Here is a 25,458-nt window from a genome sequence, read left to right on the forward strand (position 1 = left end):
TAAAATAGACAGATTGCCCAGGAAACGCAACACAAATGCATTAAGGTCTACTGTATTTCTGTAACTTTTTGATAAAAGAAATAAGTTGCTTGCTTTTTACATCTTATTTTACAAAGACTCATAATTCACCTCACGAACGTGCTCCCTTGTGTGCAAGGGAATCATTATTTTATGGTGAGCATTATGCCAATCTATCAACACAATTAGCTGTGAAGTCCTGCATTCTGCTTAGAAAGCATTCCCTGTTACATCCATGTAATAAGGTCATTCCAGCTAACTATTTGTCCAATGAAGTCACCTGATTCTCTTGTGAGATGAGCAGTAGTGCACATCTTTCCCACCAGCTCTTTCTCCAGTGCCACAATTAGTAAAAAAAGAAAAAAAAGTATTTTCATTTCTAGTACAACTTTTGAATATATCAAGCCATATATTCTTGAAATAGTGCTAAATACAATGATATTCAAGTAAAGCAATGGTCTGGATTTTAACAAGACAAAAATGTGCAGCTAGTGGATTATTCAGGGTTTTCTAGCAACAAAGCAGAATGAAAAACAAGATCAGCATGCAAATGAGATGCCTTTCCTCAGAAAAAAATATGGAAATTAGGCTAAGCAATTTGCTGAATTTTCAAGTCTTTTCTTATTAGGTCAACTTGGTGAGCAAAGTTTAGTAAAAAATAAATACGAGGACAGTGAATCATACTTTTTCTTTAATGAAAAGACCTTAGAATTTAAACTAGAATGAGTTACAAACTGTTTGTAAAAATGTTATTTTCTTTTTTTTTTTCTTTTTTTTTTTTCTTTTTAATTTTTCTTTCCAAAGGTCATCAAGATTGTCTTCCTATTCATTCCCTGAGTAAGTCTTACTGCATTTAGTGTGAGCCTTGGGCTGTCAGACACCATAGGAGAGATCTGTCTGAGGAACTGAACTTATTAAGAGAATAAGAGAATAAGCATTGTAGAGTTACTTCCAAATCATCAATCTCTTTCTTTTTAGTGAGATACAGAGGCCTCTGGCATTCTGTTTTTCAACAAAAACCTGCTACATTCATCCAAACTACACATTTCTAGTGAAACTCCCAAACTTCCAACTTAGTCAAAACACCAGGTGCCCTTTCCATTTTGGTTGGATAAAGGTAAGTTAGCTGTTTAGATCTGGCTCTTGATAATCAGGGCAAATTCCATGATGCTCCACCACTCACAGGGCTTCTGAATGGGCAATCTTGCATTTGCAAAAAGACAAACTCACATGATCTCTTTTTCCTGGTGATAAGACTTCGCCCAGCTGATCCAGCCAGTCCTGCATTCACTGTTCACTGCATTTACTGAGTGTTCACTGTTAGCTACACCTTAACCACATCCTCTACCATCAGCAAAGCCCTGCAGTACCAGCTGGTAATGTCAGTGAGCGCAAAGTGAGTAGTGAGGATTGAAGGAGGAACTTTGTCCTTCAGCTCACATTTTGCTAATGGGTTAAGCAAAATTCAGCAACTACTTGTGTATTATGCATGCTGACTCAGTCTGCTGACTGACAACTGCAGCTACGCTCCCTTCTAGTCTCTCCTGGGCACAGCGGATGACAGCTGAGTGTCAAGTTTAATATCCGGAAGACAGAGGCAGAAATGGAATAGTCTTAGTAACGGTCTTTTCTTCACTTTGGGAGCTTAGCTGTTCAGTTTCCTTAAGGGACAACGTATCTCTCAGTTTATGTAATGCACTTCCACTTTTGTTAGAGGATGAATATATTTTAACTCAGAGAAGGCACTGAATAGTCCAAGAATCCGACTGGAACAATAAAGTAAACATATTTTCTCTACAGAAAAAGCCTATCAGCAAGTATTACAATAATATATTTATAGGGATTTACTAGAAACAAAAAAGTACCTTCCTCTCAAGGACTACTGTTATCGAGATTTAAAATTCTGAAGTCTTTCTTCTTTAAATGTATGGCAAAAATTACACACAATCCCAAATCTGGAATTTCATATTAGATCAAAGTTAAAGCAACTGAAAGGCCTCTCCTCCTATGCATAAAACACTTCTTCAGAGCCTGAAACCTGTATTTTGGTACAAATGATTTTTCATGCTTACAAATCTTGCTGTATTTTTTCAGCCAATTGTCATCAAAGCAACTCTCCATTGTCCCCATACAGGTAAGAAAGAAAATACCAGCCAAACATATTAAACATACAGAATACGATGTAATGTTTCTCATATGATTCCTCTTCAGAATGAAAATGTTAATAAACAACATCCCATAATTCTCTACTGACAAAATTAGATTTTTAAATTCTTGTTTTCTTGTAGAAAGCAGGTTGTATTTTTTGCTTATGTCCCTTTAAAATTACCAAAATCATAAAAAAAGCTTTAAGTGATGATATCTGGTAAAAGGAAGGAACATCGTATGTAATATTTTGCAGAACAAATTTAATGTAATCTGCATTCATTCAGGACACTAAGTCAGAATCCAGAATTTAAAAGAAAAAAAAGTGCTTAGAAATCAAGCTGGAGTATTTCTTTTGCAAGTTATTTTGTGAGTGTTTTGTCATAACAGAACAAACAGAATAAAATATAAATATGAAAAGAGCTGTAAGTAGCACCTGCTAAACAACAGCTATAGCAAGAAAAATAGAAAGAGAAAACTAAGAGAAAACTAAGAAAACTAAGAGAAAACAAGAGAAACTAATAAGCTTGTTTCTCCTGTACAATGAACTGATGCTGTTTTATGAAAAACAAAAGTTACTGAGGCTTATTCTCTAATGTGAAAAAGGAACCAAATCACGTGCACCTATGGTAAGATGCCAGCTCCTTCAGGCATTAAGTGGAATATCATTGTTACGTTATAAGGAATTAATAAAAACAGCTGCTTTGAACATAAGGAGTGATTTACAATGAAGCTGGCTTAAAAAAACATTTAGGTAATGTGCTAGTATGGATGAGGGAAGCAAAATATGAAATTAATATCAACACCCCCACCGCCCAGAATTTTAACAAAACACATTAACATTAATTAAAAAAATATCAAATTCAACAAATGTTTGTGCTTTTAGCTCCATCATAGACCAAGAATGAGGCATTTGAAACAGTAGAAGACCCAACTGTTATTGAGAAGCTTTTTCCCACTGGAGCAAAATACAACAAAGTCTTAACAGGAATCGCAGAATCTTAGAATAGTTTGAGTTGGAAAAGACCTGGAAGATCATCTGGTTCCATCTCCCTGGCATGGGCAGAGTTGCCCCCCACCATCTCAGCTGCCCAGGGCTTCATCCAACCTGGCCCTGAGCACCTCCAGGGATGGGGCTCTCTGGGCAGCAGTGTCAGAGCCTCAGCAACCTCTGAGTGAAAAATGTTCCCTTCATATAAAATCTAATTCCCCATCTTTTGTTCAAAAATGTTCCCCTTGCCATATGACTATCTACCTGTGTAAAAAGGTGATTTCACTCCTGCTTATAAGATCCTTTTAAATATTGGAAGGCCACTATCAGGAGCCTTCTATTCTCCAGACTGAAGAAGCCCAGCTCCCTCAGACTGTCTTTGTAGGAGAGCTGCTCCAGCCCTCTGAGCATCCTCCCAGTCCTCCTCTGCGCTCTCTCTAAAAACTCCACATCTTTCATGAGCCAGGGCTGCCAGGCCCAGATGTAATCCAGATGGGGACTCACAAGGTCAGAACAGAGGGGAGAATCCCCTCCCTCTCCCTGCTGACCACCACTCTGTTGATGCATAGGCATAGGATATCATTGGCCTTCTAGGCTGCAAGTGCACACTGCTGGCTCATGCTAAGTTCTTCATCTACCAGGAACCCCAAAGTCCTCCTTAGGAGGGCTACTCTCAAGGAGTTCTCCCAGTCTGTGTATACATCTGGGAAACTTATTCAGTAGATGATTTTCCCAAGCTTACCTGGTGCATTTAAAAAATATTTGAGTAGCTTTATGTATGAAAAATTTAGTTTTACCCCAACACTGCTTCTGCTCTTTTTGCAGCACAAATAAAGAAACTCAGAGCTCTCTTCATCCCTGATGTAACCAAAGCTACATTTCTGGGGGACACTGCCAGCGAGGCACCTCTGCCACCTGACGGGAGAAGGACCAGAGACTTCCCAGCCCTGCTCCTCTGCCAGGCTGTTCCTGCTCCCCGTGTCAGGGGCAGGGCAGGCACTGAGGCAGAGCAAGCCTGCTGCAGATGGACAGCACAGGATAAAATGCAAACCTCCCCCATTTAAAAATGCACTGCCAAGGTTTGGCCTGTCAGCGTTCGGCCAGGGGACAGTTTAGTTTATTCCAGAAAGGATCTGCTAAATAAATATCTTACTTTGAACCACAGAAATAGCTCTATGAATGAGATGATTGTTAGAAAATAATTCTGTCCATAATCCAATTTAAATTAGAGAGAAATCAAAGCCAGAATCATTTCCTCTAAATTTCACAATGAGACAAAAAAGTCGGTGTGAAACAGTTTGTACTGGACTACAGCACCCTCTTCCTAAAGCTAATCAGCACATCTTGTTACAACACTCTGCCTTCATTAAGGTTCATTATGGTGGAAGAAACTGGTTTCTGACACAGTGATTCATAATAAAACATTCCCATGAATGAGACTAAAAACATTAAGAAAACAAGATCTGAAAAACTTATTGAGAAAACAAATGGATCTGTGTTGCAGAGAGAATCTGAAATAAGCAGCAGGAGGTGGGAAAAAGGTGAACTCCTGACAGAGACTGTACTTTTCCTCAAACCAGTGAAAACGTGCAAGAATTCCATTTGAAACTGCAACACATAAGAAAAGGAGACTCTGTTTAGCTCTGAAGTGAAAAGAGGGCTCCTTTGTCAGGGCTCTCCCAGGCCCAAATGGGCTGAGGCAGCAGAGCTGAGGTCCTGTCCTTCCAGTTTTCCCAGCCACCAGGCTGAGGAATCTTCCTCGGTCAGGAAACAATCAAATCATCAGAATAAAAAGTTCTTGAACTTAAACCATGGTGTCTCTTTTGCAGAATCTATACAGCAGCTCAATAGGATGAGACTGAGTCTTAACACGAAAGAATTTGAAAACTTTTGCGTACCTTGAAACTGTGGATTAAGAAAGGGCTGGGAAGAAAATTCGTGCCTAAGACTACTGCTGACCTCAACAGATTTCCCTTCTTCCTTTCTTCCAAGAAGAAGAGACTGCTCTTCTATCAGTACCACTTGTAAGCAAACCAACAACAGAGATGGAAAGTCTTCACTAAGGACGACCTTGCTGTTAATATATGCAAAGAAGCACCTGCTTCTTATTTCTGTGCTAAATAGCTATCTTCCTTACTGTTTGGGAGTAGAATTGTTTGCTTCACCACAAAGCAAAGGAGTACTGTAACAGTCTATCAGAAGAACCCCTAGCTCACAAGGTATGCTTGTTTACACATCCTTCAAAATCTGCTCTGATTTACCATATACAGAAAGGTAAAGACTCTGCAGGCAAGATTTCCTGCCCTGTTTGTGTTGTAAAGCCTTTGGAATAGCCCATCCAAAGATAATCCCTTCCTAAACATGCTCTTTAAAGATTTATTTCAAGATTTTTTACTGACTTTTTTCTTCAAGCTGGAGAGAAAAAAAAAATATCCAAAAGCCTGTGGGAGGCTGTTATGAAATGTACTTCCACATGCTGTGCTGTGCTGCCTCAGCAGCTGGTTCATTTGAATTCCAGGTATGCGCTACTGAGGTTTTGCTGCTGTTGTAGTTTTTCAAAACACCAGCTTATCAGAGGAGCAGTGGTGCTTTTGTATCACTGCCCCTTTTTGAAGACCACAAAGCTGGCTCAGTTCACATACACACACACCTTCCCAGCAACGTCACAGTGCCCAACCTTACTGGCATGAGTAAAGACACACCATTTTGTTAGGATGTCTAGAGTGCTTAAAGCCAGAAAGCTTATTTAAATAAATAGCAGACCAAACTTATGCAAATTCCTATGAATCATCATAAAATTAGCAAAGAAAACATTCAAGATAAAATGTAATGTCTTCAGTATACCAACGTTTAACTGAAACGTTTGGAACAAATAAGCATGTGTAGGATCAGATCCATTCCTGACCAGGGTCACCACTGAACCACAACCCGACCTAATGGTTTAGTTTGCATAGAAACTGATCTACATTTTCCCAGAGCAAAATCTCTGAGCAGCAAAGTACAGTGCTTCTTGGGTACTGGAAACCCTACCTCCCTGGCTTGGTGCCCAGTCACAGCACATCCGAGGAATGAGTGCATCTCACTGTGACACTACATTGGAACCTGTCATCCCTCATGCACAAGCCACAACATACACATGGCACAAAGGAAGCTCATTACATGACAGAAATACGTTTGCAGTGCAAAGGAAAGCTGCTGTACCCAGTGAGATAGAATATCGCATCGGGGCTAACAACTGCCAAGCTCACAGTCTGGAATAGATGGTAATATAGAGAAAATTCTTTTTCTCACCTAAAAATTCTGGGAAGATAACCTACACCAAGACCTATATATTAAGCCTGGCGCTCAGCACCACATAACAGTGTGATACTTGAATCAGACCACATCACCCAGCTCTTATTGTGCCAATCAAGGTCTTGATCTTGCAATAATCTCAATTCTGAATAGATTCATGCAGCCACATGGAGTCAAGTGAAGCAGTGGGTATTCTGTCAAGGTTTTTTTGAGCAGCCATTTGTTCAATCTGCAGCAAAAGAAGGCAGCTAGTTATGCTGCCATTTGAAGAATGTGCGGGTCCAGGTGTTACAATATTTCTGAAACAGCGAGTGCATTAATAATGAGCTCCGATTGTGTCGGGTAAATGTGGTGGATATAAGTGCACTTTTCCTGGCTAAATATCCTGCTGATTCCCTGCACTGAACCATATTAGAATTCTCAATTCAAATCACCTTTTTAAAATGTCTAACCTTACCATTAAAAACCACCTCAAGTGATTCAGTTTCAGGTGCACCTCCTATAACAAACTGCAGCATGATCCTTAGTATATTCAGAACTCATTCCAAATAGTAATATTTAGTGCTTAAAAAAACCAAAACAACAACAACAAGAAAACACCGGAGTTCTACCTTTCTGATTCATAGGAACAGAACAGGAAAGAAGAACAAAAAAAAAGGAAGCCTCCAAGTTGTATTGAAAATTCTAAAAAAGGGAAAAAATATCACCCTATCTTGATGGACAGATCCAGGTCAGAAAAGCAGCTGGGGTATTTTAAGTGTGGTTGGGGCAGAATACCATTGCTGTTTTTTAACACTCAAAGCCACAGGTTAGCCACGCGTTGCAGCCTGCTTTCAGGAGAATCCATGTGTGTGTTCCTCCCCAGGAACAGAAAGCTGGAATGTGGGGGGTCAAAAGCAAGCCCATTTCCCAGGCTGGCAGACTTTCTCAGTTGTCAAGAGAAGGAGAATCCATAGTATCACCAAACACTTTGTGGCTGAAATTAAGGTGATTTTAGCTAATTATATGTCTGTTGGCCATAAAGTAGCAATGTATCTGTTGTCAGATCATGCTGTTACTTATTTTAAGAAAAAAAACAGTACACTATATGATTCTGAAATGCCAATTTGATTACACTTGCTTGATGAAGAATTTAAGTGGGGGGAGGGCAAACAGAGGAAGAGGTTTTTGAAAGAATGCCCAATTTTGAAACTCAAATTTCCTGAAAATTCAGAACTGTGAGATTTAGCAATTTATTGATTATTCAGCAGCTGTAGTTTTAACAATCAGTTGGCAGGTGGCCTAGGACTTCTCATTTTGGTTATTTAAATGAAGGTGGAAGCAGGTGTAGCTCAACTGGAAGAGGCAGCTGCACTCCCAGCTTCAGTGAACCCATTTGTTTTCTTTGACATTCGTTCACTCAGTTGCTTTGCTCTTAACTTCCGAGCTTTCAAAAACACTAGGCAAGAAAGATTAGGGTGCAGTCATCTACTGTCTCCTCTTGAATATGCTTCAAGCCACGTGCAAGCTATCCACATTGGCAGCCTTTGCTCTTCGTAGGCTCTGTTTTGGGCAGAAGGGAACTCCTTCCCTGAAGCTGCTGAAAGGCAGCCCTTCCTCTCTGCTGATAGGTAAGAAGGTTGCAAAAGAGAGCTGGGGGCACTTGTTGAACACACTGCCGACAGCTCCAAAAGGAATTTAGGAGGTTGTATTGAAACAGCTGGTGACAAAGTGTGAATGAATGAAGACAAATCCCTAAAAGATCAGAGCTGCTTAACACCTGCATACCACATACTTTTTTTTTGGAAAAAAAAAACAACCCACATTGTCGACAACAGAAAAGGCTGAAAAATGATTGTACAGAAACACTGAATGTGAGCAATGCTACTATTACAAGGAAAAAACAACACTTCATAGGGAAGTTTTAAAGACCTCATTTCATTATCAGAAACGAAGATGTTACATCAGTGAAACAAGGGTAACTACACATGTTAGAGAGAAAAATCAACCTCTCAACAGTGTAGGTGCAGTTGATCTCTTGAATTATTTAAGGAATACAGAATAGCAGCAGGATTTTATCATTAGCTTAGTTGAAAGGTTGCAGAAGCAACAAAAATGTGGAAATACTGGCAAGAAAAAGATAACATGAGGAAAAAGTGGTAGGCAGCTGTGCTGAATGTTAGTGGTAAATGAAGCTCAAAAAAGTGATGATTCTAGGAAGAAACAGATGTTTCACTATTCTGAGTTTTCAGCTACATTCATTGGCCAGATAAATATTCTTTACATGATTGTGTAGTGTGTGGATAAAACAACACAACAAACAAAAGAGGATTTACCCTGGCTACAGTTATTACCCTGCCTGGAACTGCTGAGCAGCTGATAAAGCAGTAATGATCAAGTGAGGTCAACATCACCACATCTCTACCTATCTCTCTCCATGAAAACAGAGTGATACTGGTGCAATGTAACTGTTATTCACCAAATATCTTAGTCATTGGACCAAGGCATGTTGGACCAAAATGCCTAGGATGTCAAGTATTCAAATTATTGAGGCCTCTTTTGAAGTAACTCGGGCAACCTGCTCTATGTATGCATGCTAAGATGAGAAATTTGGGATAACTAAAAGATTGACAAATTCTCTGGCTGCATTCCCACTGATTTCACTGATGGGTTAGTTCAGAAATATAAAATTTATGAATCTTTCATTCTTCTTACGAGAGGAGCACAGTTACCGGCTGCTGCACAACGATTACCTTCTAGATATATGGGTGGGGGGGACACACAACAGATAAAATATGTGCTATGATGAACATGAGACACAATACAATTAAATAATTTTTGTATACGGCTCTTCTCATTTCCTTTTATAAAATTACCTATTTATCTATCCCTGTGTTTCTTCCTGAATCTTTCTTGAACAGAAATAACCTACCACGAAACATTATTAAGTATGATTGTATAATACCAAAGTTAAAGCACATCTGCTATAAAATTTTTCTTAGAACTACTTGTCTCTGATCTTTGACTCTTTTCAGCCACACAGCAAATACACTAAGAGCAAGAGATGATAAACAATAGCTTTCCTATCAGTAAACAGAACCTTTTCATAAACAAGAACAGAAAGCATTGTTAGGAAAATGTGTGAGAAAGGATGGACTTAGCTCCATAGTACCAGTTAAACTACTTAAATCTTGTCTAAAGCAAGCCTGCTGATTTATTCTCCTGATAATGGCAACTCTCAGAAAAGCAACTGACACTTAAAATGCTTTCAAAAAAAGACGTTACTCAGTGACCTCTCAGATCTCGTAGAACCATACACAGATATTCTGCAAAAGTGGGTCACAAGATGGAAAGATAAAGGAGCTGAGGGACTGTGGACTGAAATTCCCCACCCCAATATAACAGAAGACGTGTTTAGAAATGATACTAGCAAAGTCAGTGAATACAGCTATACAGAATTTAGGTAGAACTTACTATAATCTTTTTATTGTCATTATTTTTTATTTATAGCTCTCATTAATTTTCTAATGCTGTGAACTAAGTACGGGCAAAGCTATTCTTGTGCTGGCATATTCATATCATCAGCAAGTCTTCTGCCAGCACATAAATGGAGCCACAAAAATCACACCCTTCTAATTACACAACGCCATAAAAACAACAACAAAAAAACAACTGATACTAAGGAATATAGGATTTTTTTTTTTTTTTTTTTTGCATGAGTATAGATTACATTAATTTACACTTATAGTAAGATGGATAGAAGAGACTGGCCTCAGGAAGAATAATTCCATCCTCTGTACAGTGTCCAGGTCAACCAGCTAGAGATCAGTTTGGCAGAAATGGACAAAGGAGTCTGGGTGGACACTAAGTTGAAAACGAGCCAGTAGTGTGCCCTTGCAGCAAAGGCCAAGAGTGTGTTGGTCTGCCTTAAAATATATATATATATATTACCGAAAGTTCCAGGGAAGTGACTCTTCTCTACTCAGCACTGGGGAGACACATCCAAAGTGCTGAATGCCCAGCAAAAGACACTGACTTAGTGGAGCAAGTCCATCAAAGATGATTAAGGGCCTGGAGCATCTGACACATGAGAAGGAGCTGGGACAGTTCATGCTGGAGGAGAGAAAAAGTTCTGGGTGCCTCAAAAAATTCCTTGATTTCTCCCCCAGATGTAATTATTATGAGGATCATCATATTTACGTGAGCACCTACTCTTTTTGTTAAGAATTTACTTGCACTTCTCTGCTCCATCAGTAAGAAGGTCTTAGAGTTTACACCACAGCTGCTTGGATCATGTTGTGTCCAGAAAAAGTAATGAGTAGTTCTCATTATGTCTTTACTGTACAATATATATTAATAGTTCTCTCTGATGTACTGAGAAACAGACCTCAACTGCCAGAAATACTGCTATGCAGTGGTACATATATATGCACTCTAAAGACAAATGGTGAAAATTGGGCATTTTTATTTCTATAACTGACAACTAGAGAATCAATTTTGCTATTGTGAGTTATTTTAACTAGAGAACTCAGAATACTGTGAAGGAAGAGCCAAAGCAACAAGAATGAAACATAATGCTTCATTATCTGGAGCTATTTATTTCACACTCAAACACCTGAAAATACCTACTGCATTAAGAACCTAGTCAGACAATTCTCCTACTCTCAACTCCTGTATGAAAGTTCTTGTTTTCAACATCTTCTTAAGAAATAGAATTTCTTTTCTCTCTCTCTCTCTTTTTTTTTTTTAGATTTTTTCTTTCTTTTTTGCTCTTATTAATTTGTACAGTACTTCTCAGGCAGTTTCAAATGAATGCATCTTATTTTCCATGGATTACTCTTCTAATAAAAAGACAACAATAAAAAGGAACAACAAGAATAAAAAATTCAGATATGTTCTGAAATTCTGTTCTCTGTGCAATGACAACACCAACAGTGGACACACAGATACTATTTGATAGTATTTTAATGTATAATATTCAAAATTCAGGTGAGATTATGTAGGTATTTTTTGTGTAGGTCAAATTAATGCCTAGGTTATTCAACCACAGCCACTTAACACATTAGGAAAGCAGCTGATCTGGACTAGATAGACTAATGATAGCCCTTGAAAACCTGAAATCTCTATACATCAGTAAGCTTATCCGAAGATTCAAATTTAGTTTAGATAAAGATGTTAATCAGCGGCTTGTATAAATGTCACTGACTACAATCTTGTGACACATGTTCAGCATCTTAATAAATTAAAATATACTCCAAGGTACTGATTCAGGAAACACTTGAACAGGTATTGAAGTCCATCTTTATTCAAATTAGCCATATTGCTAATTTGCAGTATTGCAAAGTATACTTCTTATGTACATGCATACCTTCTACTAACTGTGAAAGAGGATGTTTCCCTGAAATAATATCTACACAATGATAAAATAGATATATATTTCTTCCAGTCCCTATTGGGGCAAGAAAAATTAGTCTTGAAGTCTTTTAGGGAACATGTGCAGATAGGACATATCAGCCATATTCTCATAACCTTCTAAAAACATCATCGCAAATTGCCACTCAACAATTTTTAGATGTTTTCAATAGTAACAATGCTTGACTTTGAACTACGGATTGTAAGCAACAATTCTGGCAATCAAGACGATCTTCAGAAAACCTGCTTTGGCATGCAATATGCAGTTGGATATAAGTAAATGAGGAAAAGAAGATCCTGGTTTATTAAACATTGCTCCTTTATGTAAGAAATGGAAAGAGAAGGCAATATAAATGCTTGATATTTGATCATTTATCTTCCCTAGGAGATACAATCATCGTAAGAGAGCAGGTCTTTGGATAGTCCTGTGCATTTGTATAGCACAATACTGTCTTGTAGAGTAAGTTTTAAGATAACAGAATGACACTACGGCTAAGAAGAGGCTTCAATCTAATTTGTAATATGCAAACCACTGCACTTTTTTTCAATGTCATCTGCATCCAAAAACCAAAAAAATCCAAAAAATCAAAAAAAAATCCAAAAATATTTGAAATTACAGCTCTGTAACACATAACGGACACAAACTGCACAGGAGATTTTACATGGCACAATTTGTTTCTGTGGTGCATGGGGCCAACAAGAAAGGTGCCTGCAATGACATATATGTAAGTAACCAGAGCTGCACTGATTTACACTGGCTGAGCCTCAGCAAATCTTTTTAAAGGGTTGCCTGTAAACACCCTATGGAGGGACAGATGAGCCTGGAAAAGAAACAATGCTTCTTTATAATTATAGACCATTTCTCATTCAGCAACCAAAATACGGCAGATACTGAAGAAACATTCCAATTCCAAAGAAAACCACAAAGCCATTGCATTTCACTGAACCATGTCTTAATTTGTTTTCTTTTTCTGATAGCCAATTACTCTTCGCATTTCATACTACCAAGCTGATAATGAGCCAAACTCTGGGGGTTTGGCTCAGAGTTAGCAGGCTGAATGAGAACAATTCCCCGTAAGCAAAGGATGACACCTGTGTTAGAAGGAAGCCACCAAAACCAGTATGGCACACCATGTTCTATGACTGCTGATCCAGCACCCAGCCATCCTTTGAAAGTCAACAACAGAGTCACACATCCATGCATTTTTTCCCTTTTGTTGCCAGCTGGTAGCTCCCCCAGCAAGCATCTGTCATTTTCTACTGACTGTTTTATGACATGGAGGTTATTTCTCCCCTCTTCTAATGGAATTGTTCATAGAGTGCATGATATATGAATTATTGTCAAGAAACCTTGTGCCCTCTTATAAGAGAAAAAAAATACATATACATTGATAGTAAACTACATAGTGCATTTTAGCCAAGCTAAAAATAAGCTGAAAATCTTTTTAAAAATCTCTTAAGAAATCCATAACCCTTTACAACACATGAATAAATAGAAGATTTTTTTTTTTAAGACCACTTTATTAATTCACCATATGCTAGTTAAGAATTATGTTCATTTTAAATTTGGCAAAAGCATAGATAGCCCAGAGAGGAGCCACGTAAAAGTGATGTCATTGCAAAACCTGCAGGAAATTACCCTAAAATACTGAATATGTGCTAATGATTACAAAGAGAAAGATTACAGCTACATAAGCCTTTTATTTAATTAATTAATTTCAGCGATGCTAAGAAGCAGTGAAATATTTCATGTATTATTATAATGTGAAATAAATGTAAATTCAATACAAGATATAGTACACTGCTCTCTCCTTGTTCTATATACACGTTGTTATTGAAGAGACCTCAGCAGTCAAGTTTCCAGTTTTAAAAAAAATTGTGTTTGCATCATGAAATCATCAGTGGGAGGGAAGCAGAGAGAGATGGGAGGAAAACAGAACACCTTCCTCTCACCCCCAGCAAGAAAGAACAATCACTTTTGCAAAGATGAAATTTTCTTGAATCCAATTCATCATCTGTAGCATTCAAGACACCAAAGATATCACGCCTACATAAAATGAAATTTCAGACCAGGTCCAGCCTTACAAATGCATCTATTCCATCTGATATGAGTGAGCTGTATTTCTGGGCCTAAGTACTTAACATATGAGAGAAAAATGTGTATTGAGTAAGGAAACAGGAACAGAAGACCAATAAAGGTAAAAAGGTAACTAAACATCTCATTACTGAGATAAACTTCAAAAAAATCCCAATAGTTGAAAGTATTCCTCCCTTGGGCATGGCTAGTTTCCCCAAAGACATTATTAAAACAATGTAGCACACAGCAGGGTTCCTATGAGCTCTTCATAAGCTTAAATGAAAGTGAGGTTGTTAAAATATATCATTTCTGTCTTTAGAGGATGTAACTGACAGGAAGCAGCCCTTCGGGTTCAGAACTAGAGGGAAAAGCTTTGCAGCCTCACAAACACCTATTACCATCTGAATCTCAGAGGAAACTACCTATGATCCTGCTTTACACGATGCATTAGGCACGTGGTTATAAATATATACTAAAGAATATATTGCTAGCATTTTAAATCTTCAATACCAGAAGCAATACATATGTTTCCACTTTAAAACAAAAATCCCATTTGAAAATATATAGTTACTGGAAATTGCAAACCCCTGCAAATCTTTGCTGTGCAGCTCTACGAAGAAAGTGGTTTCACAATCACTCTTTGGAATACCAGACTGTTGGGCTCAACAGAAGCACACTGTTCTCTTCAAATTACGTTTAATACAGTGCATAATGGCACCCAACAGAGCTACAGCTCCCAGGACTAAGAGCAGGCCCTGCTTTTTGCAATATGTGTGTATGGAAGGAGAGGAGCTCCAGGCTCTGAGCTCCCAACTGTGTCGTGTCAACTACAGCAGGAGAGCCCACACAGGGCACCCACACAACCATCCTGTCTGCAGACTGAAGGCTCATTTACAGAAGAAACATCCTTTAAGAGCCATTATCCTGCACAGAGATCTGCAAAGTATTAGAAGAACTGTTTGTGCATTACTCTCACAGTGCAGTGTAATTTTTAGTGTAGCTGGCACCAAGACAGAAGTTCAGCCAACACAAAGATTATTCCCTTATCAGGAAGGCTTCAGAGCCCGAGAGGGAAATTCACTTTGATCTGCAGTAGCTTACCAAAACCTCACGAAAATTGGAAGAGGCAGAAATACATTCCCACTTAAAAAATCTCTCTAGAAGAAAAATAAAGCTAGCACTAGGAATTCAATCTGATCTGGTTTGAATCTGTGAAGAACACTGAATATAAAAGCATATAAAAGCATATCCTTACATCAAAGCCAGGGTGTACCCAAGCTGGTGCTTCCAGCATGGCCCAGGGTGAGGCCTGCACAGCACACCACAGCCTCCCACAGGGAGCAGCTCTAGCACTCAGAAGTGCTACTTAGCTGTCAGCTCCTCTGAGGACAAAGCTCACATGCAAGCATTTGCTGCAGCTTTTACTTCCAGATAAAATTAAAGCTGTATTTATGAATGGCAAGTTCTCCTTCATATAGAAAACCTTTAAGTCTTCGTCTACAGAAATGCATGCCAATAAATGATCAAAAGGAAGGATCTGTTGATAAAGAATGCAGCTACTTTGTATCTGAATCCAAATACTTCCCAGTTTTGTGTAGTTTTATTCAGATCCAACAGACTGCACCACATTTTCCCTTTTACCAGGGCAGAATGGTACTCTTCACTCTTCACATGATCCAACCTCCATCAGTCTCACGCACACATCACAAAACTAGAGAGTAGTGCTGAGATTATCCTATCAGATCATTACTCTAGCAGACTTAGCATCCTGTAACAAAAACGTGGGCTACTGATCTCAAAAAACGGTGAAATAGTTTTCTGGATTTCTCAGCTATGCTAGGATACATCTGAGGAATAATAATGGCACATCACTGCTGTGATAGTTCAAGGCACAAGAATTGTTAGCTGTTACAGACTGCAATTATAGATTTCTCTCCAATTGTATATAATACAGTTCTATCCAGGAAGTAATTCAAGTCCCCAATAAGCGGGAAAGAGTATGGGCAAAGATGTAATAGTACAGTGATTAAGCCAAATCACTCCTCATTAAGACATTTTTTTTTTTTTTTTTTGCTACTAAGCCTTTTTGAGACAGCAACTTATTCATAGGTGTTATTTCCCTTTTACTTGGTGAGTGCTTTTTTCTTTTTAACTATTCACGCTTTTAAATATATGTGGGAAAAAGCAATCATATTATTAGATCCAAACTGTGGCAATAACAGTATGCAGCCTGCTCATTCATAGGGTCAGCACCTCTACTGCTGCTCCATTTCAGAGAAAAGATTCTGGTTTATAAACCCCTGTTATTTTATTGAGGTCTACTACACTAATGGAACCTGAGAATGTTTATTAAGAACAGCTATTGCAACATAAACACAAAATCAGTTCATATTCCTGTTTATAAAAATCCACAAGTGTCTAAAGCAATAGAAGTCAAAAAAATACACATTTAAACAAGTGCTTTCTTTAAGATAAATGAAAGATCAATCGCGTTTCCTAATCTATCATACACAATCAATTAAGCCATAATTAAACATAAATATCAGTCATAACCAGGAAAAAACACTGTGCTGTGCTGTATTGGATCTACCCTTGCTACTTATGTATGTAAAAAATGGTTATGGTGGAGTTATTTAGAAGCATTTACCAAATCTCTTCACCTTGCACTTTATAACCACTGAAGCAGCATACATTCAACATATTCTATTTTAATTTATATAATAATGGAGAACTATATGATAGAGAAATAAACAGCCAGTAAGAATTTTAAACTGTTACTTGCATTAAATTATGTTTAGTTTTCCTAGTTTTCTTAGTTTTTAGTACAATGTAACAGATTTCCTGAAAGTTCTGATCTGCAACACAGACTCTTACATGAAAGTCTGACTATGGCAAGAGATAGCACACAGATTAATGCAGCTTTTGGTGCAAGCGGCATAGGAGAGGGCTAAAGAACAAAAGCATCAGCAAGAAGGTGGGGCCTTTGCCATGAGAAACACATTACTGACGGATGCCGAAAAAGTGAACTACAGGAAGACTTGTGGGAGAAATGTTGTAGTGGTTGATCTGGTTCTTTATGGCTGTGAGTCTTCACCATGAAAAAGTCAATTGTATCAGTTATCTTGTGTAACAACCGGATTAATTTTGTACTTCAGAGTAGCTAACTTCCATACCGTACATGATTCACTGGAGAATGGATGAATTGAATCCTTCTCTTCCAATACGAAAGTAAACAAGAATAACCCATTGTTTTATAACTTTATTTAAATATAAATAAATAATAAATTCTTAATGATGCTTAGAGGACACTAGGAAGGCATCACCGAAACTATTTAGCTAAGGGTAACTAAGTGCTTCCATTACAAAGATTAACTCTGATTTTCAACAAATCAGAAATCTATCCTTTCTCACTTTTTCTTCTCAGGTTTGTAAAATATCAAGTTCTAGAAACAACATCAGTAAGTTATCTCTTGCTGTTTTAACACTGTCCTCAGTATTTCAGCTGCATTTTGAAAACAGAATAAAAAAATTGGGAAGACGCAAAACTCATGTGGGATGTATTTGTTTTGGCATTTTGACACAAAAACAGTTGTAGGGAATAAGAAAGAGGAGGGAACATGGGAACAAACAGCAGGTTTATAAAAGACATATAAACGTAGAATTTTATGACATACCTAATGCAAAAAAGAACATGAAAATGGGCACTGATTTCTGCTGTTACAAGTCTACTTAACATCCAACACAGATTTGCTTACTAAAATTTTACCATAATATAAGAGATGAAGCACAAGAGAAGAATTTTTACTTTTGAAGTTTTGTGTTGAACAACAGGAAGAAATTCCATCTCAATAAATGAGAAGAATAAGTTTTAAAAAGAGGAACTCTAAAACTGGCCCAGTAGTTGCTAGCTTAAAACAAACACGCTGGCAAACTAACAAAGCAATTGAACACAACATAGAAACTCATCAAGAACTGCTTCTGGTTGGGTATGTTGCAGCATACCTATTTTTCCTTAGCAGAGGATTAGCCAAGTGGGCAAAGTAACAAAATAATTTACATGAAATGAGAGATTTCTGTATCACAGCCAAATAAGGTCTTGTTTTATTTGTTGTCTTTTTTTTTCAGTCACTCCTAAGAGCAGGTGATAAATTCATTGATGTTCCCCAAAAAAGATGGGTAATAGAGGCAAGTCTGAGTGAAATTAAGACCATAAGTTTTACAAACACAGTATGAAACCTTTTTTTCCTCCTCTTCATATGCCATAAAAGAATTCCAAATAAATCATGTGTGTAAAATAAATCTGGCTTATGACAGATTAAGCTGTACTTACGTTTTCCTCCAAAATTTGTGGTCAGAATCAAAGCAGATTGACAGGTTGAGCGAAGATGATGTTCTTACAATACTTTCCCCCCGGCCAATCTACCCACACGCATTATGAAGGGTCCAGTGCATTCAGGGAGCAGTGTTGTCTGTGTGAGAGCTTCCCAGGGAGCACACACACGCTCCCAAAGAGACTGCAGAAGTAGTAGCCAAGAGCTCCCATTGCAATTGACTATAATCACAATTTCCTAATTCCCATTTTCTGTTCAGTTTTCTATCTTGCTCTTTCCTTTGTACGTTTATCTCACAGAAGAATCCTTCCCACTGACATTACAACATTAGCATAACAGCAAGCCAAGCAAAGCTGTAGTTTTTGATCACGTGCAAAGTGAGCGTAACAAACCAGTTTGATTTCCTTTGGCTTACAACTGGAAAACTATTTTTCTGCAGCTATGTAAGACTCTTTCTTTGGATTATTCGAAAAATATTTGTTGAAAAAAATAATACTGTACAAAATCTGAACATACTGAAAAATCCTCAAGAATATACACAGTAAATTATACCTGGCTTGTAGACTAGACTTCTGATCCTTGGCTCAATCAGCAACTTCTTTCCTGACACAAAGGCATACACGAACATTTGCCAGCCATCATTTTGGGTGTGTTACATCAGCAAAAAAGAACTCACCAGAAATATCCTTTCAAGTTGATCTTGAATGTCTTTCATTCCTGGAAAAGCAGCGACCCCTTGAATCATTTCTACAAAGATACATCCCACTCCCCTACAGAGGGAAAAAAAGAAAAGCATGCATTATTAGAAGTTTTATTTTAGATTAAAGCGCTATTAACAATGATTTGTCTCTATCACCAATATTCAAATAATGTATTTTATTTGCATTATATTTCAGATCAGTGCCAAGCTGAAGGACAAGCATTTGTACTTACTGAAAAACAATGTACGCAAATACTTTGTTTTTTGGGTGTTTGAAAGCTAAGAGTAGAGATAAGAGGAAAATGCATGCTAGTTGTTGACACCAGTAAAGGCACAGCAGCAGCTTTCTGTCTCTGTGAGTGCTTTCCAAGGAACATGCTCCCATACAGACTCTGGGGATATGGGAGTGGCACTGAAAGAGCATTTCTGAGAGAAGCTGAACAAGACAGGAACATGGCACAGAGGTACACTGGAATGGCTCAGAGTGGAGGCAAATCTGGAAAAATGAATCAAAAGGATACATGGTTGCCCACAATGAATTATGCTATTGCCCAAATGCAGGTGACTCCTGGGATAGGCTTGCAGCCACAGTCTCTCTCCTCTCCCCATCACGACAGCTGCCTTGCTACAGGTCCTTGCCCCATGCTAGCATAAAAGTATTTTGTGCTAGTCCCCTCATCTCACACATTTAAGCCACTGACAGAAGTGCTAGGAAATTGGGGAAGAAATATACAGCCAAAAGAATGGATTCTGAAGACCTGAGGAAAGTTTCTGCAGGATGTAAATGATGAACTTTGGATAACCAGTGTAATTATTGTGTCTGAGAAGCAAAAGAAATTAGAAATTTGCATTTGCTCCTTTTCTGGATGAAAGGAGTTCAACACTTGTTCCATCAAAAAAACAATAGTAAGAGAGAATGTCTTGCACATGCAAAATCCCATGTATGACATATAACCCACATCTGTGTAGCAACCACAGGAAAAAAACTTAGTGCAAATGTCAATTCAATAACCCAAAATATATATCAGAATGAAGTAATAACTCTCAAAGCCAACTACATTTCCACCTTCCCCTTAAACTGTGAGTTGTGCCCTTTTAGTCTGAAAATTCCAGTAGTAATCTCTAATTTAACTCTGTTTTCAGGGGTAAACTATTACAGCTGGGATTATCAGCATCTAAACCATGTTATACTCATTTCTGAAGGCTCTGACTACTACAGAATGAAATAATTCTGTGTTTCAAGACGATGAGAGTTGATAGTTAAATTTCCTGCAGAGAAAATTAAACATGCATTTCCCATTTCTACATCCCAAAGCAGAGATACAGTAAACAAAGTTTCTCCCTAGTCATTGAAAAAGTGGGTGAAAATATTAAAGGCAGGGTTGGAATAATTCAGGTGTTTATAAAAGAGAGAGGCTGAAATTTATGTTCCATATGCTGCTGCTGGTTACTGAATGAACAGAATTGATTAAACTGCCACTCATCATTCACTCTGGTTTGTGCTTCATTAGGCACAGATAGGCACAATATATCTTAGTCAAATACTTACAAACAGCATCAGGATCTCAAGCAAAGAAAAATTCAAGATTTCTGCTGGAAGCCGTTTATTCAAGAGAAGAAAAAAAACAACAGATTTTAAACTATAGAAAAGGGGATTAGAGCACGTTTACATTGGTGAAAGAGGGCATCTCATCAAACTAGTTTATCATTTTAACACTAAAGTGATGTCTTGCTATCTGCAGAGAAACTACAGCTAGCTCTGATATAAAAGAAACACACAGATTTTTCCAGATTGTTCATATTTGTTAATATGAAAAAACATATTTGAAAAATTTTCAAAATTTTCCACTTCTAGCAGAACTGCTGCAAGAATGAGCCAAAAATCTAGAAAAAAACCTGCAAATACTATTGAAGAAAAAATTTCCTGCTTGGAAAGAAGAATCCTATTAAGTGACTCGGGCTGTTGTGTAACCTAGTACTCCATTTAGTCATATGTTGAAATGAGGAGTTATATGAACAACTAATACAAAAATGAAAAGGCTATTAAAATCACTGAGGAGAGAAACATGAAAAAGCTTCCAGCCTTGGGCTGGAGGACTGCTGTTCACTTTGGCCCACTTGAAAATTATGCTTGGTTTCAAAGCTTATGGCACTCACCCAGCACTCTGAAGAACAAGCCCACAGAAAGGAAAGATTACATGAATACTAAAGAGGGAGAGAGAGAGGAGGGGGGAAAAAAAGTATGACATTGAACTGAAATGAAATACTCAATAGGCAAAACTTCACATAAAGACTTTAAATGGATGGAATGGTATTTTAGATGCCTTAGTGTACTTAGTGAATTTTGTATTAAGCACACAGCAAGTAGAAACTAACTGTATGGCAGGAACTCTGAATCACAAACCTTAAATACACACCTGGAACATGAACGGACGTAAAAGTCTGTACAAAGCCTTTACATTTAGACTTGGTTTTGGAAAGCTCACAAACCACTAAATAGGTTAGAGAGACTTTTGAGCAAAGTCACAGTGATTTACAGGCCAGGTCTTAAGGAAAGAAATCAAATAACTATGTCATTCTTGGCTAAAAAAAAACCCACAAAGGACAGGGAGAACATGATGACTCTGTATTTAACATTATGTAAAATGAAGGACAGTGAAGAATTGGCTAGGATTTTAATGGTTCGCAGAACCATAGGTAGATCAAAGATAATCAGAAATGGGAAAAAGCATTTAGGAATTGAAAACTTCAGGATGTGTTAGAGAAATACTCTTAACGATTATGCTGTACCCGGGCCTCCCAAAGGATGGGAACTCCACGGTTACAGTCATGTGAAACCAGGCAAGCTGCAACACTTATGAATATCCTTCAGGGACCAGATTTGCATTAACAGTGGGGTGGATAAGATTATCTCACAGATCACTCCCATCTCTAGTTTCTGTGATGCAAAGATTACATCTTGATATGTGAAATACGACCAATTAACTTGGTTGTACTGTGCATGAATCTCCAAGGGCGTGTTATTTATGTATCATCTGGGCACACAGCACAGATGTCATTTCCAGGCAGCATTTCAGAAATCATTTTTGTGACAAAAATGTATTTTAGTACATTCAAATCAAATTTTTCTACTCTCTTGGTAGGTCTTCTAACTTTGAATAAGTAAGCCAAATGCTGCTAACTCTGAGATGCTTTTCTTAGAGATCTTCCCCATAGAACAGCATAGGATAACCTTACAAAGTAAAGTGACAGCCATTTAATGTTGAAATGTGTGGCTTACTCTCTGATGACAAAAAGCATGACTAAACCTATTGATGTATTGATGAGACCATATGTGGCCATACCATCTAATATTGCTCTTCTATTGTCCTGCTTAATTTGCTGGGACTTTGGCTGCCACCACACATCCTCACACGGGCTAAGAGTTAATAGCATGGCTAAATGAGTTACTGTTGCATTTGAAATGACACAGCAAATGAGCCTGTAAAAATGAAGTGGGATGCCCCAGGAAACTGTTTATGATGTGGACTGTTCTGTTTTTCCTCTGCACAAAATCTATAACTCGAGAACTTATTGTCTTAAAAGTAGCTTGCTTACTTGGAGTTTGGTTTTATATTTTTGGTTCAGGAATTTGCATTCCTCTCTCTGTGTAGCAAAGATTCTTACTGCAACAAGAACAATCTACAGCCTATCTGTATTTGGATACTACAAGAAACTAATATAAAAGCTCTGGAGAATACTGTGTATAAAAGATTTTAGGCTGTTTCCTTCAGCTATTATTTTTTCCTGATGGATTTGCAAAAGAGAATACAAACAGATTTTGGAATAAGGAGTCATTTCCAAATTTTGTGTTACTTTATACTTAAATGGAGGTTATATAAAGCCTGAGTACTCGAGGAACATTTACTGTGTATGTTAAAAACTGTTGAACTTTGCCTTGGACAGATCTGCAATGCTTTCTAACAGACTCCCTGAAGGTGACGACATTCAGCATGATCTTCATAGCAAAGATATATGCTGGCTCTTCACACAAGATTTTTAGGTGGCCATGAAGCCTATGTTCAGTGTGAAGAATTTGGCTTCAGAGTTGGAAGGCATCTTGTGAAAGCCAAGTAACTACTTCAGTAATCCTCCTGATAAGATTTCTGAAACTCAGAGTTAATATTCCCACAGTTTTCATACAAAGCTTACCAAAATACACACAGTTTATACACACTGTTAAATATATCATGGTAATCAAAGCAGCAACAAACCTGCTTGTTTTTATGGATTCTTCATAAAGAGGCAATAGTTTATCTTCTATAAAATTCACTTCTAATATAAATGTTGGAATGGCATGGGAGCCTTTCTCTTGCCAGATTTATTCAGAGACTAGCCAGGTTATTTGTATGATCCTGCTTATGAACAGAACTATGACAACAAGCTGTAGGGGAAAGGAGCAAGGGACTTGTGTCTCTTTAATTGATCAAATGCTGATATTGTTCTACAACAGTACAGAGTCAGAAATGAATGGAATAACATAATCACAGGATGGCTGAGATGAAAGGTAAATCTGGGCGCATCAGCCCAGCCCCTGCTCCAGAGCAGGTGCCCAGCTCACACCCTGCAAGCTCTTGGAGATCTCCCAGGCGGAGATCCCTCAGCCCCTGGGCACCTGCTCTGGCACCTGCACAGCACAGAAGTGCTCCTGGGGTTCAGATCAAACCTCCTGTATTCCAGTTTGTGTCCATTGCCTCCTATGAATATTATGGATGATGAACTTAGTTGGAATTCATCTTTCCTGACCGCAAGTCTTTGATACATGAAATGAAGATACCATGGGAAATACAGACCAATCAAAGGGTAGGGGCACAAGGTAAATAGATTGCAATTCTTACAGGAGAAATCATCAGTGAAGAAAAATTTCCCTCCCATACTGATAAGGAACATTAAAATTGCTATAGAAATAAGATACGATGAATGAAATGTAAATTATTTTAAAGTATGAGATTTCAAAGTTAAGAAAGAATAGCATTCTAGTTCTTGCCTGCATCACTGCGCTACCTAGATATAAAAGCTCCACAAAGTGTTTGTGATTCAATAACCAGTAGCAACTTTCAGATTCTATACTAAGAAATATGATATCCATGAAAGATCAAATTGTGCATGATGACTTTTTGTAAGAATCTTACAATTAGGCATATTTGTTCTGAAAAAAAAGGAAAATGCAAGAAAAAGAAAGAAATCACCCTCATAATTAAACAACATTTTGCCACAAGATCCTGTTGAAGATGCTCTTCTGAATTTTCTTTCCCTCCCATGAATCCATACTTTCCTGTCCTGACACACACACACACATTTTTATCAGTGTAAAAAGGATAGTAAATCTCTTGTTTCAGATGGATAAAAGTTGTTCTTTAGATAGGAACTGAAATGCCCTTCCAATAACCAGAGACAAAGATGTTTTCCTCACAGTCAGTATTCCTATAAATTAGACGCCATGACAATTTTCCAATCAAAAGTTAACTGAGCTGTTAAAACTTTTGAGGAGCTCACTGACAATAACAAGTTTAATTAACAATACCTTGACAGTCACTGCAATATCCTTGCCTTAATATCCTAATACTGAAGATTAGCATTTCTTTCTCATGAAAGTTCCAATCATAACTAACACTGAGAGCAGAAGAACTAACCTACCCTGCACTGTTTTCTCTCTTGGACCCCAAGCAGCATTTCTTCAGTATGTACTGGGACTTCTACTCTCAGATTTTTTTTCACTGCAAAGTGTTTACAGCAAATATGGGATAAGGATGCATTTGTAATGTCTCCTACGTAAAAATATAATTTCATGCACCCGCGTCTAATAATAAATATCTTAATTACTATCATAGGTCTTTACTTGTCAACTATTCATAAAAGGACACGCGGAATTGCATCAAATACTCGAGTCTACCTCAGAGCAGGCAATATGTGGAAAGTGCCATACTCCTTAAAATTACCATTTATTTGTCTATCAGTATAATAGAAAATCTTCATGTGAATAGCTGACCCCAGATTATGATCTGAATTGACATCATGTCCATCAACCCAGATGTTACAACGTTAAATAACAGTGATTTAATAAGCAATTTCATAACATTTGACTTGCCTAGTTATGAGCAATTTCTTTCACAGCTCTAAGCACAATTGACCTTCATTACTAAAAGTGAATTTAAAAAGTCAACATGAGGTTACCTGAATTGTTACTAAGGTTTGTTTTTAATAAGCAAAACAGGATATGCAAAATTTGCCAGCTGTTAGCAAAAACAGTTTTTAGCCAGCTGCACTTGAAAATAAAACATCCCTAGTGACTTCCTGATCTGAGAAACCCAGATGTAGCAGTGCATGCATTACCAGAACCAAAAATGGCCTAATAAGCCATTTAAATTACTTCATTTACTAAGACTATATTCTTTCTGTAAAGAAAAAATAGAAGAGGTTCATTTGGGGACTTTTCCCTACGTTTCTGTATTACTTATATATGGTTTTTAGT

General features: G+C 37.7%; 1 protein-coding gene across 1 annotated transcript in view; it reads right to left on the bottom strand.

Moving 5' to 3' along the window:
* CDK14 (cyclin dependent kinase 14) overlaps window positions 1-25,458 on the bottom strand; it is a 238,452-nt gene that overhangs the window by 41,476 nt on the left and 171,518 nt on the right. Inside the window, exon 10 of the mRNA XM_042817068.1 lies at window positions 18,924-19,017. Within this exon, the coding sequence (XP_042673002.1) occupies window positions 18,924-19,017 (94 nt within the window). The remainder of the gene's footprint in view (window positions 1-18,923; window positions 19,018-25,458) is intronic.

This window comes from Centrocercus urophasianus, unplaced genomic scaffold (genome assembly GCF_019232065.1).
Source record: "Centrocercus urophasianus isolate 14NV4802_14NV808 unplaced genomic scaffold, USGS_Curo_1.0 seq_16, whole genome shotgun sequence".
Classification (NCBI taxonomy): domain Eukaryota; kingdom Metazoa; phylum Chordata; class Aves; order Galliformes; family Phasianidae; genus Centrocercus; species Centrocercus urophasianus.